General features: G+C 44.1%; 1 protein-coding gene across 2 annotated transcripts in view; it reads left to right on the top strand.

The window, feature by feature from the left end:
* ZNF608 (zinc finger protein 608) overlaps positions 1-7874 on the top strand; it is a 115028-nt gene extending 107154 nt beyond the window's left edge. For both annotated transcript variants that reach the window (XM_012751782.3, XM_012751781.3), the window contains exon 10: positions 307-7874. In XM_012751782.3, coding sequence (XP_012607236.1) covers positions 307-313 — 7 coding nt within the window. In that variant the 3' untranslated portion in view covers positions 314-7874. The remainder of the gene's footprint in view (positions 1-306) is intronic.
* Positions 7875-14185: the final 6311 nt, after the last annotated feature.

Raw genomic sequence — 14185 nt, 5'->3', positions numbered from 1 at the left:
AGATAAAGTTGCAAATGCAGAAATTTATTGTCATAATGCTAAAGGTAATGTTTGCTCTTTGATATTTTTAATTATTCCTCAAGTTGTTTTAAGAAGGAAAGTAATTTAAAAGAATTAAATTATTAAGATTATAAAATTAATTTTTTCACAATGTGTATCATTACCTTGTGTTTTCACTTCTCTGGAATTGAATTAAATGAATTGATTAAATGGAATTAAAATAAGCCCATCAATCATTCTGGTTTTCAGGTTTGCAGTATCAAATGCTGATAGAACCCTGTGCTAAGATTTGCTTTTCTTTTGCAGAGAATAACAAGATTGGAAATGCACGTTGTCATGTGACGGGATCACATGGGGAAGCGCTTTATACAGACATCAGTTCCATGGTGTTAATTTGAAATGCCTTAATGGCAGGCAAAAACCAGTCATTTCATTTTTGTAAATTACAGATTTTATCACAGAGTAACAAATGTTGCTGTAATTAAACTTCTGTTTTATATATATATACGTATACATGTCTGTATATATACATATATATATATATTCTTTACTTTTGTAGCAGTAACCAGGCTCGCACACACAGGGGCTGCTGCCACGCCGCAAACCACTCAGCAAAGGAAATAAAAAATGTATTTGTCATGTTGAAAAGTGTTAGCCACAAAAGGCTGCTTACTTTCTTTTCCTTTCCTTTTAAATTGTAAATAAATAATGTTATGTATCAGTGTGCCTGGACCTTGCATATCCTTCACATAGTTCCCGCAAGCCCCTCAGAAAGGCTAACTGTGATGATGACACTTTGGTACAATTTAGATGTCTATTTGGTGGCTCCTGTTAAAGACGCATCAGTGTAAAATGTTCCTGTAGTCACTGTTTGTACTTGTGTATCGTGGAAAAAATACTTTTGGAAGGCATGGGGTTGCCAGTACCACAGAAACTGTGTTGTATATAATGTAAAGATTAAAATGGGGAAATAATGAGCATCTGTGAATAATAAGGTGTCATTTTTTGATAATCTTGAATGGCAAATAACCCAATAGCCTGCATACCAGAGACATCTGTGATTGTTCTATTACTTGAATAGTCCTGCAGTCTTTTTTTTTTTTTAATGTTTACAATTATCCAGTTTTAGAAGAGAGAGACTTTAACGCCATTGCCTGGTTACTTGTTTTATGCTGTAATCTAGTTTATTTTATGTAAAATGTATATTGAATGCCCTTCTTTTTTATACCTGCCTTAAATAATTTGGCAATCAGAATTAAAAAGGTTTTTTTTTTATAATGGCTTCTTGTCTGTCTCATGTTTTTTCTAGCTGGCTGATAGTGATTCAAATTTTCAAAGAAGGGTTTCTTAATCAAGAACGCCCAATACACAGAATACAGTGCACAGATACTAACTTTTATTATACACAGTTGTAGCAACCAAATAGTGTATTTAATTCAGTGAATGTGTAAGTATTTAAAGGGTATTTACTCCAGACATGGAGCTTAGTATCGCTACAAATTGGTAGATACAGGTCAAAAGATGTAAATCGTATGACAGGTGGACAGTGGATAAAATGTATAAAAAACAGTGAGCTAGCTGTCATTAAATTGATATACTAGAATATTTTATGCTAAAGTTTTGCTACGTTCTCCCTTCTTCCCCCCTCCCTTCCTTCTTTCGAACAGCCTTTACTGAGTGCCTGTTCATCCCAGGCACTGTGCAGGGTGCTGGACGCAGCAGTGAACAAAGCAGACAGAAACTGTCCTCATAGAACTTGCATTTTTTAGTGGATGAGATAAACATATAATAAAATGTGAGTAAATACCGAGTCCCGTGGTTGGTTGAGAAGTGCTATGAAGAGAGATGAAGCATGGAAAGGGCATAGTGGATGTGGGGGGTTGTGGCTGTAAACAGAGTGGCCGTGAGAGATGTGAGGAAGGGGTCCATTACTACATCTGGGGAAAAGCATTGCAGTGAGAGGGGGAGAAGCAAGTGCAGAGGCCCTAAGGTGGGAGTGTGCTTTGTGTGTCTGCAATGGTTTATTGCAATCATTCATTCCAGCTATAAGTGTCATTATTATAATTGCTAATGGCAGTTCTACCACTTGGTTTACTAAAAAGTTCTTTAAATTGACAGAATTTGTCCTGGTATAATCTGGTTAGTTCTACCTAGAGGCCTTTGCTTCACAAATGAATAGATGATTTTTGCAATCAGAAAGAAATGTTTCCTTTGCTTTTGAAAGACCACCTTTAAGTGTTACATTTGCTACCTGCCTTACAAGTCTAGTCCAGGTTCTTAATAGATTTCAGGAGGAAGATACTTTTCTCCTAATTTCCAGTTTATTTTTCTTTTAAATTTCATCTAGCTTATCATTTACAAAAACATTGTTTATAGTGCTTATTCCTGTACCTAAGAGAGTATTCCTTATATTTTTCATCTGTTTAAGCTGTCAAATGTTTTCTGTTCTTACACCACATCTTGATTATCCTTGAAGACTTGTAATTTGTCTCACACAGTTAAGCAGGTAGGTCTCCTCTGTTCAGAGTACAGTTTGCAGTGTGTCTCTTGGTTGCCTATGTGCTGACCCCAGTTCTTGACCAACCCTTAACTCTCAAAACACAGCAGCCAAACTAAGGTCATCTTACCTCTTCACCAGCTGAATTGCCATGTTCCTGTTGGTAACTGGGTGACACTGGAGTTCCTGATGATTTCCCTACTTTTAGTGATACATATTTTTAAAATCACACATATGGAAGCCAATCTTACCTTTCAGCTGCAAATCTTACCTTTAGATGTATACTTATTATACATACTAATTTTTAATCACTTCTGGTTAGGTGGTTAAATAGGGTTATAAATAGGTGCATTAGACAGTGCTTGTCCCTGCTACTATAATAAACAGGAATGCTGATTAAATACTAAGAGATATAGGACCAAAAGCACATTGTGATTTGAACAGTTTTTCCCCCTAGGCTTTTACTGGAACATTATTCATGACTGGTTTACATTAATCACTAAATGAAGTTTTGTTTCTTCCTCTTACTGTTCAGTGTTGTCTGCGCTGATGACAACATGAATTGCCAAAGGCCAGAGCTTGTTTATATCATATGTGCCATTTCTCTGACTGAGTATATAGTCAGTAACGAATGGTAAATTAAAGATTCCCAAAAGACAAGCATGCTTGGCTCCATTATATTACTATGATGAATCTGCCATTAATACGTTCTAATTGTTTTACTTTTATAGACATAAAATCAGTCCCCTTAGTGACTAATAATAGGGTTTATTGATTTTACTAAACATTATTCATTCCAGGCCTGCTCATATCAGCTTGTCCTGAACATATGCAAAAAGCCAGCAGTGCTGACACAGTGCAAATTAACTTCGGGGAGAAATGGGAGTGAAGAGTTGTTTACAGCTGTGGTCTCATTGAATACAGAATATTAAAAACAAGGTAATAGGCTCCAAATAGAACCATTTATTCCAAGATTAGGATCTCAGATGTCTTTTTCATGGAAACTTGCCATTGATGTTCAGCCCAGGCCATTAGCACTTGCAGAGTAGAAAGGCTGGCCTTATACATTCACACTGGCTGTGACCCTGATTTAGTGTGGTTTCAGCCCAAGGGTCTGTGAGTAACCAGAATGAATAGCTCTGATTGATACAGAAGAAAACAGCAGTTTAAATGATAATTACTGGTCATTTCATTCCTTCCCTGACTCTGAAAAAGAGACAAGACAGGCAAAGCCATTTATTATTGTTTTTGTCACTAACCACAGTCATCCATTCCCTGCTTCCTGTGGTAGTCTGAGTCATAAATGTTGTTTACTTTCAGTTAACTTTAGGAGAGAAAACAAAGCAAAGCCCCAGTCTGACTATTAGCAGGGCCCCTGCCACCGATTTTTTTGTATTTCTCTTAACAAAATCACTCGTGGGGTTGGTTCTTAACCGAGGCACTATTGACGTCTTGGACTGGTTGATTCTTTGTGGTGGGGGGACTGTCCCATGCGTTGTAGGATTTCTAGTGGTAGCCTGGCCTCTACCCTGGAGATGCCATTAGCAACCTTCCCAACAAGTTGTGACAACTAGCTATGGACTGGTCATGTGAAATTGAGAACTCCTGCCTAGCCCCTAAACCCACATGGAGACCACTGAGTTCTCTTCTTTGTTGCCTTAGGAGACATAAAAGCCGTCCTTGTAGCTCCCTGTAACCCCCTGGAAATATAGTGGAGACACCCATTAGACAACGTGGATAAAATTGGACTGGACCTCTAGCTTTTTAAAGAGAATTGGATGGTCCATATTTTAACATGATAATTAGTAGCTTTTATGAGTTGAAGATGAATTCAATTTAAAAACCTGATCTGAGGGCTGAATTCAGTTCACAGCACATCAATTAGTACCATTAGCCCTCCAAAAGGCCTATTATTTTCCCCTGTATGGAAGGCTGTCAAATTGGAAAAACCTGGGAAAATGAGTAGCCCTTAAGCAAGCTGCTAAGATTGAACTTGGATTTTCTTCCCACAGGGACAGTCATTTGACTCATATACAGGAATAAACTTTGAGAGATTCTCAGATACACTGTCCATCTCAGTGAAATGTGGTGTTTTTGTTTTCATTTAAACATCGAAAATAAAGTGAAAAGAAACATGCCAAAATCTGAGATTAGGAGAAAATAAAGGTCTCCGGGGCCATTGTGAGCACGAGGCAAGATAATGCCCTAGGCGTCTGCAGGTTCAGGGTCCAGGTTTATGGTCTGGTCAGACTGTGGCCTGCCCCTTGCCTGCCTGTTGTCGTGCTCCTCTCTACATGGAACAGCAAGTAGCCCGGTGGGACAGAGCTCCTTCCCTGAGTCCACAGCAGCCGTGGCTGGTGATCAGCTCTCTCCCGCCCCGGGTGAGTGTAGGTGACACCTCACAGCCTCCTCTGCAGGACCCTGCTGGCGGCTCCTGAAAATAGATCAAAGTTGGCATGCAAAGTGAAGGCTATTTGTCGCCTCTGCAAGAAACTGAGTTCTTGAGAAACGAAATCATGGCCCTGTAACTTTCAAGGATGTCAACCTCCCTCCCCACCTCGTTTTTAATCCAGGAGATTGAACACGGCACCATGCTTCCTTCCAACTATTGGAAAATTTGGAAGTAATCTATTTTAGTGTTTTAAAGCAACCATTATTTCTTTAGTTAGAAAAGTTGGGGAGCTAGAGTCATTAATTACTGACCCGTCTTTCTACTGATTGATGGAGGTGTTTTCTGTTTCTCTTTACACTGTCATCACATCTCCTTTGACTCTTCTGCCTCCCACTTATAAGGACCCTTGATTAGATTGAGTCCACCCAGATCATCCAGCATAATCTCCCCCCCAAGGGCACCTGATTAGCCATCATAGTTCCGTCTGCAATCTTCATTCCCATTTGCCATGTGAAAGAACACATTTACAGATTCTGGGATCAGGACATGGGCGTCTTTAGGGGATCATTACTCTGCCTAGCACATCACCCAGCACAGTTTCTGTCTGCCTGGGCAATGTTAACGTGATGATAATAGGATAATACTGTTGTATGACACAAAATACTATAATTTGAACTGGTAGGTATAATGATCATCGTAATCATCATATTTGTAGTATTTGTTATGCACTAGATGCTGTTCTAAGCACTTCACCACTCATATCATCCTCATAACAACCCAATTTCTATTTTAGAGTTGGGCAAACTGGGGCACAGAGGCAAAGTAATTTGCTCAAAGTCACACAGCTATGTAAGTGACTGTGTCGCTAGTTTTCTGTGGGACAAAGCCCCACCCCCTTGTTATACTCCACATCCCAGGCCCAGGATCCTGGGAGCCAGGAGGCTCCTCAGTGCCTTGCTGGCAGAGGTTGTCGGAAGGGTTACCTTTTTCTTCTCATTGTCATGGTGACTCTGACCTTCTTTAATACTCCACCACATGCACATGATAACTATTGATAGAAGCTCGGAATATAAGAGTTGGGCTTCGTGGGAACCTGGTGCTTGAGCATCAGAGGCTGATGGAGACAGTTGGTGCTTTTGTGATTCTGGCTCATTCCAGTGTCTGACAATGGGCTTAAATATGTACTTTAATTATCTCCAAATGATGTCACACTTATGTCCCAGAGGATTTCTGAGAAGATTAGAAAAGGAAGATGTTCAATCCACAACTTTAAAGTCATTTTCCATAACCAGGTCCTTCTCCAGTGCATTTTGTGTCCACTGAAGGAAGAGGGGAATGAATGAATATGTGAAACATATTTGCAAATGTAACATTTAAACTATGCTCTAATTTCTGTAATCTTGCATTGAAATTGCTGCTTTATTATGATATGGCAGGAGCTTCAAAAAATGAATGAATGGCCTAGATTTTTCTTGATCATCTTCCAAATGGTTTGTGCTGGGGACAAAATATGCTAATTGATTCAAAAATTCTTCCTAATAAGGGTGACGGGGCCAGTGGATCAAGGCATCCTGGCCCTATTTAATCACTGGAGGTCATTGACCCGTAGGTCAGATGGAGAAGGTAGTCACCTCCCACACTGTCCAGAGTGGTCCAACCACCCTCCCCATCCTCCTAGACCAGATCAGATTTCCCCAAGGTCCACTGATAGGGCGGTGATAGGGGAAGAGGGTGGAATCCCCAGCCTAGCAGAGGATTTCAGTGCGATGATCGTGCCAGGGGAGAGCGTCCCCAGCAAGGCTGCTGTGCAGCTGGATATTTTCAGCCTCATGGAACACACCTATGACCCAAACTGCCTTCTGCCCCAAGGAAGCGTGTTCTCTCTCATAACATGCAGCCAAGAGCAGCGTGAGCTCCAGACATCATCCTTCGTGCTGCTGGCTCTGCTTCTCTGAAATACTCTTTGCTCGGTCCTCCTAGGTTTGATCCTCCGTGCTATGGCCACAGGACTCCCAGAGCTCCGTCCCGAGGCATCCTGCCCAGGGGAGAGAAGTGTGTCCTCCTGTGCCTCTCGTAGGAGGGAAGGAACCTTTCTCAGCTGTCTCCGGCAGGCATCCTCTCCTGTCTCCGAGGCCAGAACCAGCCCCATGCTCACTCCTGAACCGTCACCAGCAAGAGAATGAGATTGCTGTGACTTCCTCAGGCAAAGCTGGATGGGAACTGCCCCTGGGTTATGCATGGGAGGGGTAGGTCATGGTTTACACCCAGCGTTCTGCTGGAGGAAGAAAAAGGTGACAATATTTTGTCGTCTGACACATACATCTTTCCTTGAGGGCGGTGGGACTTGGCAACTCTCCTGGGTTTCCCCAGGAGTACGTGCTCGCTCAGGATGGGTGTGGGGGAGGCAGGCTGTTGTTTGCACGCAAGCAGAACGTGGAGAGACCCTCAGCTGCAACTGATGCTTCCTTAGAGAACCTGGCGATTGGGCAGAGTTGGGATAGGGAGGCACTCACGGCGCTGGGCCACACTGAACACGCAGAGGAACACGAAGGGGTCAGAAACCTGCTGTATTTCCTCTCTTGCTTTCACGACACAGCGAGTAGGACTCTCCCGGCAGGAAGAAACGAGCCACTGTCTGCGCCTGCCCATCCCGGACACACTCACACCGATACATGCTCCTTCCCCTGCAGAGCTCCCCGGAACTGACAGCCGGTAAAGAAGAGGAACCTACCTTCTCCCCAAAGCAGGTAGCCTTACACTCTGAGAGTTAGGTCCGGAGCCGAGAGAGAGACACGAAGCCTCGTGTGTAGCAAAATGCTGTTTATTTGGGGCATCTGGGTGCAGAGGGGTGGAGGCCAAAGAGGGTCCACCCTGAGGAGGGACAGCCTTGGGTTTGTAGAGGGCTTCTTTGTGGGGAGCGAGCACCTGGGCCAGAACAGCCGCTGCAATAAAATATTTTAAACAACCAATTTCTGGGCCCGCTGCGTCTGTCTCATCCTGCAGAGATATGGGGAGGGGGGTCGTTCCACCTTATGGGGGGATAGGAACGCCGGCTCTGCCGCTGTCTGTCAGATTTTACCACCTCTGATGACTCCCCAGACTCCCGTGGCTGTTGTTTTATAAGCCTAAGTTTTCCATTAATCGCGTTTTGTCCTATACATACTTTTTGGGTTCCCACTCGGAACAACCTAACAGGACCATCTTTACCAGAATACAGAAGCAAGTAAGAGGGGTGGGGCGGAGGGGGAGGGGCCCTGGTATCCCAAAAGTGGAAAGAGAAAGGACAAGTTAGCCCATTGGCAGAGGAGAATCTCACCAAGGAAGATTCCTCGAGAAGGATGAGACCAGGCCTTAGCCCGGGGTCACTGACTTAGAGTTACTAGAGGCTTTAGTTGAGAAAGAGCCTTGACTGGGTCTCAGAGAATGGTCTTGCTATCACTGGAAGAAAAGAATGGGCGGGCAGTCATCCCAGTTGGGTGGGGCGTAATCCTTGCTGCCTTTGCCTCCCACACCCACCCTCGCGGAGCAGAGCCCTGCTCGGCTGGCAGGAGGAAGAACAAGGAGCAGCCCCGTTTTCCTACCTTCCAGCTTGCCGGGTCCTGTGTACAGGGGCCAACATGCTCGCGAGTGGAAGAAGGAAACTAGATGGGTCCGCGCAAAGGGTCCCTGCTCTGGCGAGGGGCGGGCCAGTGCCCCACCTGGCAGAGCCAGGGACTGGAAACCCTTGGGGTGGAATTCATCCCTTCAGAAGGAATTTTGAAAGTGGGTGACCAGGATGTGAGGCAGAATGCATTCAGGAAACCCACTGAAGGCCGGGGGACAGGGTGCCCAGACCCTGCCCTGTCAGCCCCATAGACAGAGGGAGGCAGCCCTGGCCTCTGCGGGGAAGCCGGGTGGATGCCTACCTGCAGAGACAGCAGAGCTTTCTGGAAGCTGTGCTGTGAAGACCAGCACCCACCCGGGGCTCTGCTGCGCGCTCAGCCTCAGAAACCCCAGGTGCCCGTGTGTCCGCTGCCCCCAGCCCCACCCTCCCCTCGGCGGTGGCGAGACACACAGCCTTGGACAACAGAGGGAAGCTAAAGACAGCGGTTTGGCGCCCTCACTGCCGGGTGAGGCGAGCTGAGGGCTGGGGCAGGGAGGAGCGTGGAGAGGCCTCCAGCAGACAGCCAGAGCCTCTGACCCCCGGGATGTGAGCGCGGCCAGCGGTGCCCAGAGGTGCAGAGACGCGTGGCTCCTTCCTCCGCTCCCCAGCGTCCACCAGCACCCGCGTCACGGGCGTCACCATGAGCCGCAGGGCCAGAGGCGACAGAGCCGGCGGCCAGCCTTCCCTGCTTGGCCAGCCTAGGGACGCGCGGCTTGGCTGGGGCGCGGCCTGGCACTGCCGCGGCCGGTGAGGAGTGCCAGGGCCTCGCCAGCGCCTGCCCCGAACTGCGGGGAGGGGAGGCAAAGACAAAATACATATTTTCTATCACACCACAAAGTAGAAATTTCCCCCTTGTCGCTAGGTACTTCCTGTCCTGCTGGCTCTACTTTACTTTTTTCTGTGTCATTTGCTACCACCTGACTTGTTATATAGCTGCTTGTGTATTTATCTATGGTCTTCTCCTCCCTTCAGAAAGTAATCTCCCCGAGGGAGTCTCAATCTCTCCTTTTCACTCTTCTCTCTCCAGCACCCAGAATAGCGTCTAGCCCACAGCAGGGATTCAGCAAACACTGCCAAACAAGCGAGTGAATGTCGTGCAGGATACTGCAGGGATGGCATCGACTCACCTCCTTTCTTTGATGATTTGCCTCACCCACAACCTCTGGACGGATTTGTTCCTCAAATCGAACCCCCTTGGACCCTACTGGAGCTTCCGCGGATGCCGTCACTCCCGGCAGCCTCCTGGAGGGCTGCGGGATGGGCTGTCACCTGAGGAACCAGCCGCGGGTTCGAGGGTGGGAACTCTTGGAACTGGGAAGGACTGAAGATTGAGTCAACCAGCCAATGGCCAGGGATGGGGTTAATCATGCTCTGTGAAGCGACCTTGATAAACACGCTGCCACAGCGCGGTGCAGAGAGCTCCTGGGTTGGACACGCCAGTGGGGGCGGCACACCCGGAGAGGGCACGAAAGCTCTGTGCCACCCCCGCCTCCATTCCTTGTCCTATACCTCCCTTCCCTCTGGTGGTTCCTGGATTGTACCCTTTATAATAAAACTGTAATTGTAAATATAACTCCTTCCTGAATTCGTGAGTCATTCTAGCAAAGTATTGAACTGAAGAGGGAATCGTGGGAAGCTCCGAATTTGTAGTTGGCTGGGAAGAAGTGTAGGTGACTGGAGTCCCGTTTGTGGCTGGCATCTGAAGTGGGGGAAGTCTTCTAGGACCGAGCCTGCAACCTGTGGGGTCTGAACTAGCTCCGGGTCGTTGCTGTCAGAATTGAACTGGACTATGGGACGCTCAGTTGGTGTTGGAGGGCTGGAGAATTGCTGTTGGAAAATGAGGTAGCTTCGTGTAGGAGCTTCAGGGAAGAGACATGAAGGAGCAATCATGCAGATGTCTGGGGAAGTGTTTCCAGAAGATGGACAAGAAATGCAAAGGTCCCTAGGTCACAGTGTGTGGAGCGTTCAGGGGAAAGCAAGAAGAGTGTGGTTGTTCTTTAAGTGAGGGGCCCGATGGTGGACGAGGTGTTGTGTGGACGCAGTGGTAGCCTTCAGCTGCACAGCCAGCCAGGCCACCCCAGTCTTGGGAAGGAAGCTCACAGATTTAAGATGCGGGGTCATACAGTTTGCCGAGCATTTGGAACTAAAGCATAAATGAGAAGCAAGTGGAAAGAAATGGAGCGGATCAACACACTTCAGATGGTGCCCAAGGAAATGGAAGGGCCACACCACCTGAATCCAGGGTCATGGTGTCCGTGGATCTGTCTCTGCGGTGCATCAGCCTGCCCTGCTGATGTGTGGCTAGCAGGGCCAGCGCCCAGGGCGAGGGAGGTGGAAGCTGCCTGGAGCCAGCACTCGCTCGCTGTACTGGAGAGAGGGCGGGAGCCGCCTCGGGAGCCTCGTGAACAGTTGGGGCCTTGTTTGCACCTGCAGGGCAGAGGACAGGTGGGGTGCGCATGGGTGTGGCCGAGTGGCTGAAGCAGGACCTCCTGGGTACTGAGTGCTTCATGTCCTCTAGTATATTTAGGATAGAATGAATATCCAGTGCTTCATGTGTCTCGTGTATATTTAGTGCATCGTGAATATTTAGCATTGACTTGTTTCTTCCGTTCCATGCTATGTAGGCTCACGCATACATGCTCTACCTACTTTAGCTGTTTAACGTGTTTCCCAGGTAAATAATTTAATTTTCTATGCTTAACACATCTAATGATTTGCATCGATCTAGTTTGCTTGGTTGTCTTCTATAGCAGAATTGAATATCCTCAAGTTGGCAAATGCTCATTGCACAAGGCCCGAGAGTTGTGTGAGTGTTTGGGTGGGGAAAGTGATGTATTAAGTAGGATCTTGTAAGCTTCTGTAAAGACTTTATTTTTACTCTAAAGGGAATGAAGGAACCACCTTTAGGTGAGCCTTCATCACATGCTTGGAAGATTTTAGGAAAGACAGGAGGCAGGAAAACCTATAGCAGTCGTGCCAGCTGCTGCTCTCTGTAGTCATGCCTTATAAAGGTGCTGAGGATGAGAGTCATGGGGGGGGGTGGGTACTGATTTCACTTGTTTGCCTACCAGCCATTTCAATTTGGTCATGAGGGCAAAGCGACAAGACAATGTGGGATAAGGCAACCACACCAGGATGAAGGGAAGGACTAGGCATAGAGAGGGCAAAGGTCAGCCAATTAACAGATGCAGCCAGCTCTAGAAGGAAGTTTAAATAGGAGAAGTTTGCAAGATAGAAGGAAATAGATTAGTACCTTTAAGATTAAGGGGGCACTATTGCTTTTAACTAATCATTCAATCTTTGCAATAATCTTGACTTAACCCCCCAAATGTCCTATTCCAGTTATTCCTTATATATTTCCTACTGCCTATTTGAATAGATTTTGAATGACATGATATTATATACTTTAGTTGCCCCATTTTCATGATTTGAGTTAGCTGGGACAGAATACTAACATATTTCCTACTTTGGTAAAGATGTTGCAGGGTTTGTTCGTGAAGCCAAAGAACCTAGCAATTTTAAGTCATATAGAACCTTGAAAGCCAAGTTGAACTCTATTGTAAAGAGTCCTTTAAAAATGTTTTTGTGGAGTATAATTGTTTTTGCTATTTTTTGGAGTCTATCTTGTTGAAAGAATTCAGGGAGTTATTCATTTCTCATGTCCCTGTAACATAGAACTTACAATTGCATTTTGTTTATTTTTAAATTGCAGAATACATTTCTTGAAGAAACATATCACAAAACTTATGAAATAACTGTAGTGTACTATTACTATTTCTGCAAAGTAAAATTAATACATGGAAACACAGAAGTAATTTTATCTTTATTTGCAATAAAACATTACTCAACCAGCAAATGTAATATGTTATTGCCTTAAATATACTTTGACACATTGGTTAGCCATATGGAAAAAAATCAGCGTGGAATCCTATATAATTCCTTACAACAAAATAAATTCCAGATGGATCAAACCTTTAGTGAAAGTATCACAGCACTAGAGGACAAGATGGATGAATTTATTTCTGTTCTTAGAATTGGAGTGCTGCTTCTGTGTATAGCATGAAATTCAGAAGCCATAAAGAAAAAGATGGATAATTTGATGACATAAAAAAATTTAAGTTACATGTAAGGAATAACATCATAAATAAAGTTCAAGAAATGTGAAAATATTTGCAAAATATGCCTCAGACAAAGATGAATATTTATACTCAAATTATTTTTAAAAAGCATTGAGCCAGCAACCCCAAGAAAAGATGGGCAAAAGGTATAAACAACTAGTTATTAGAAAAGGAACTGCAATGACTAAGAGAAATATGAAAAGATGCTCATCTAGTGTATTAAAAGGATAATCTGTTGATTATTTTCTACCCATCAGTAAGATAAAGGTTAGATGTTGGTGAGGGTGAGGGTCAAAATTCCTACACTGTTGGTGAGAAATATGTTGGAGACAAATTTGGCACTGTTTGTCGAAAATATAAATGCACATAATAATTTCCTTTTGGGGAATAGCCTATAGCCATTCTCAGTTGCACAGAGACACTGTACAAAAATGTCCATTGCATCATTTTCAACAACCAAAAACTACTTAAACGTCTATCAGTGTGGTCCAGTAATGGTACAGCCAAGTAAGCTGCCTTGAAGAGGTGCAATAGTCTTCGTGTATTCACATGATATGGTGGCCACAGCATACTGTCAACAAAAGAATTTGCTGGATCCTATGTACAGGGTATAGGAGTACAATCTCATTTCTGTAAATAAATGAATACATATTTACATATGCACGTGTGTGTTGTAGACGTGTATGTTTGTTTGTTCTATTTGTATTTGAATAGAAACCCTGGAAAGCAAAGCCTCTCCAGCTGTTGGCAGTGGTTTACTATGATGAATGGGAGTGGGAGAAGTGGCCTAGAGGGGGAAGGGAATTTTATTGTTAATTGATATAATTATGAACTATTTGGTTTTTTTAAATGAAGGACATGAATCACTTTAAAAATAAATTGACATTTCTCTCACCAAGAATACATGACATTATGTGTCTACATATTATCTCGATCTCTCTTTCTATCACTATCTCCACTTAATTCATTTCTACTTAATTACTTTAATATATATATGTTAAATGAAGAGAGAATGTTTATTAATTATAAAATCTTTCACAGTGATGTTAAGTGCCTGAAAATATATTATACGAAGTTTGTCCTTGGCTATTAGTGGATAATATTTTATTTTTGCATAACATTACATGCTTATTCTTATAAGCTTAATGAGGAAAGTGCTCAAATGGAGTAGCAAACAAATAAATGTCTTTATTAATAATAGGTTAAGTACCCTCTTATGGTACTTAATATCTCAGAGTTAAAATTAGAACATATGCATTGTGAAGAAGTCTACACAACATTCTTTTAATAGATGTCTTGTTTCCTTTTGATGTAATGGAGAAGGAGCTTCATCATTTTAAGAAACCCAGCTGGGATGGGCAGTTAAGAGCGAGAAGTGGACTCATCGGCCGCATGGGCTGCCGTTGAAAGCGTAGTTTACAGTCCCCGGAGGCGGAAGACATCCTACAGTGGCTTCGATGCTTAGCAAGAACTGAGTTTAGTGAGGAGGAGTCAAGGTCACTTAGTACCCAGAGGAACAGAAAGGCTTCCTTTGT

The sequence above is a fragment of the Microcebus murinus genome, chromosome 11, assembly GCF_040939455.1.
Source record: "Microcebus murinus isolate Inina chromosome 11, M.murinus_Inina_mat1.0, whole genome shotgun sequence".
NCBI lineage: Eukaryota > Metazoa > Chordata > Mammalia > Primates > Cheirogaleidae > Microcebus > Microcebus murinus.
Note: the sequence above shows the minus strand (reverse complement) of the source record. Positions and strands in the feature narration are given on the sequence as shown.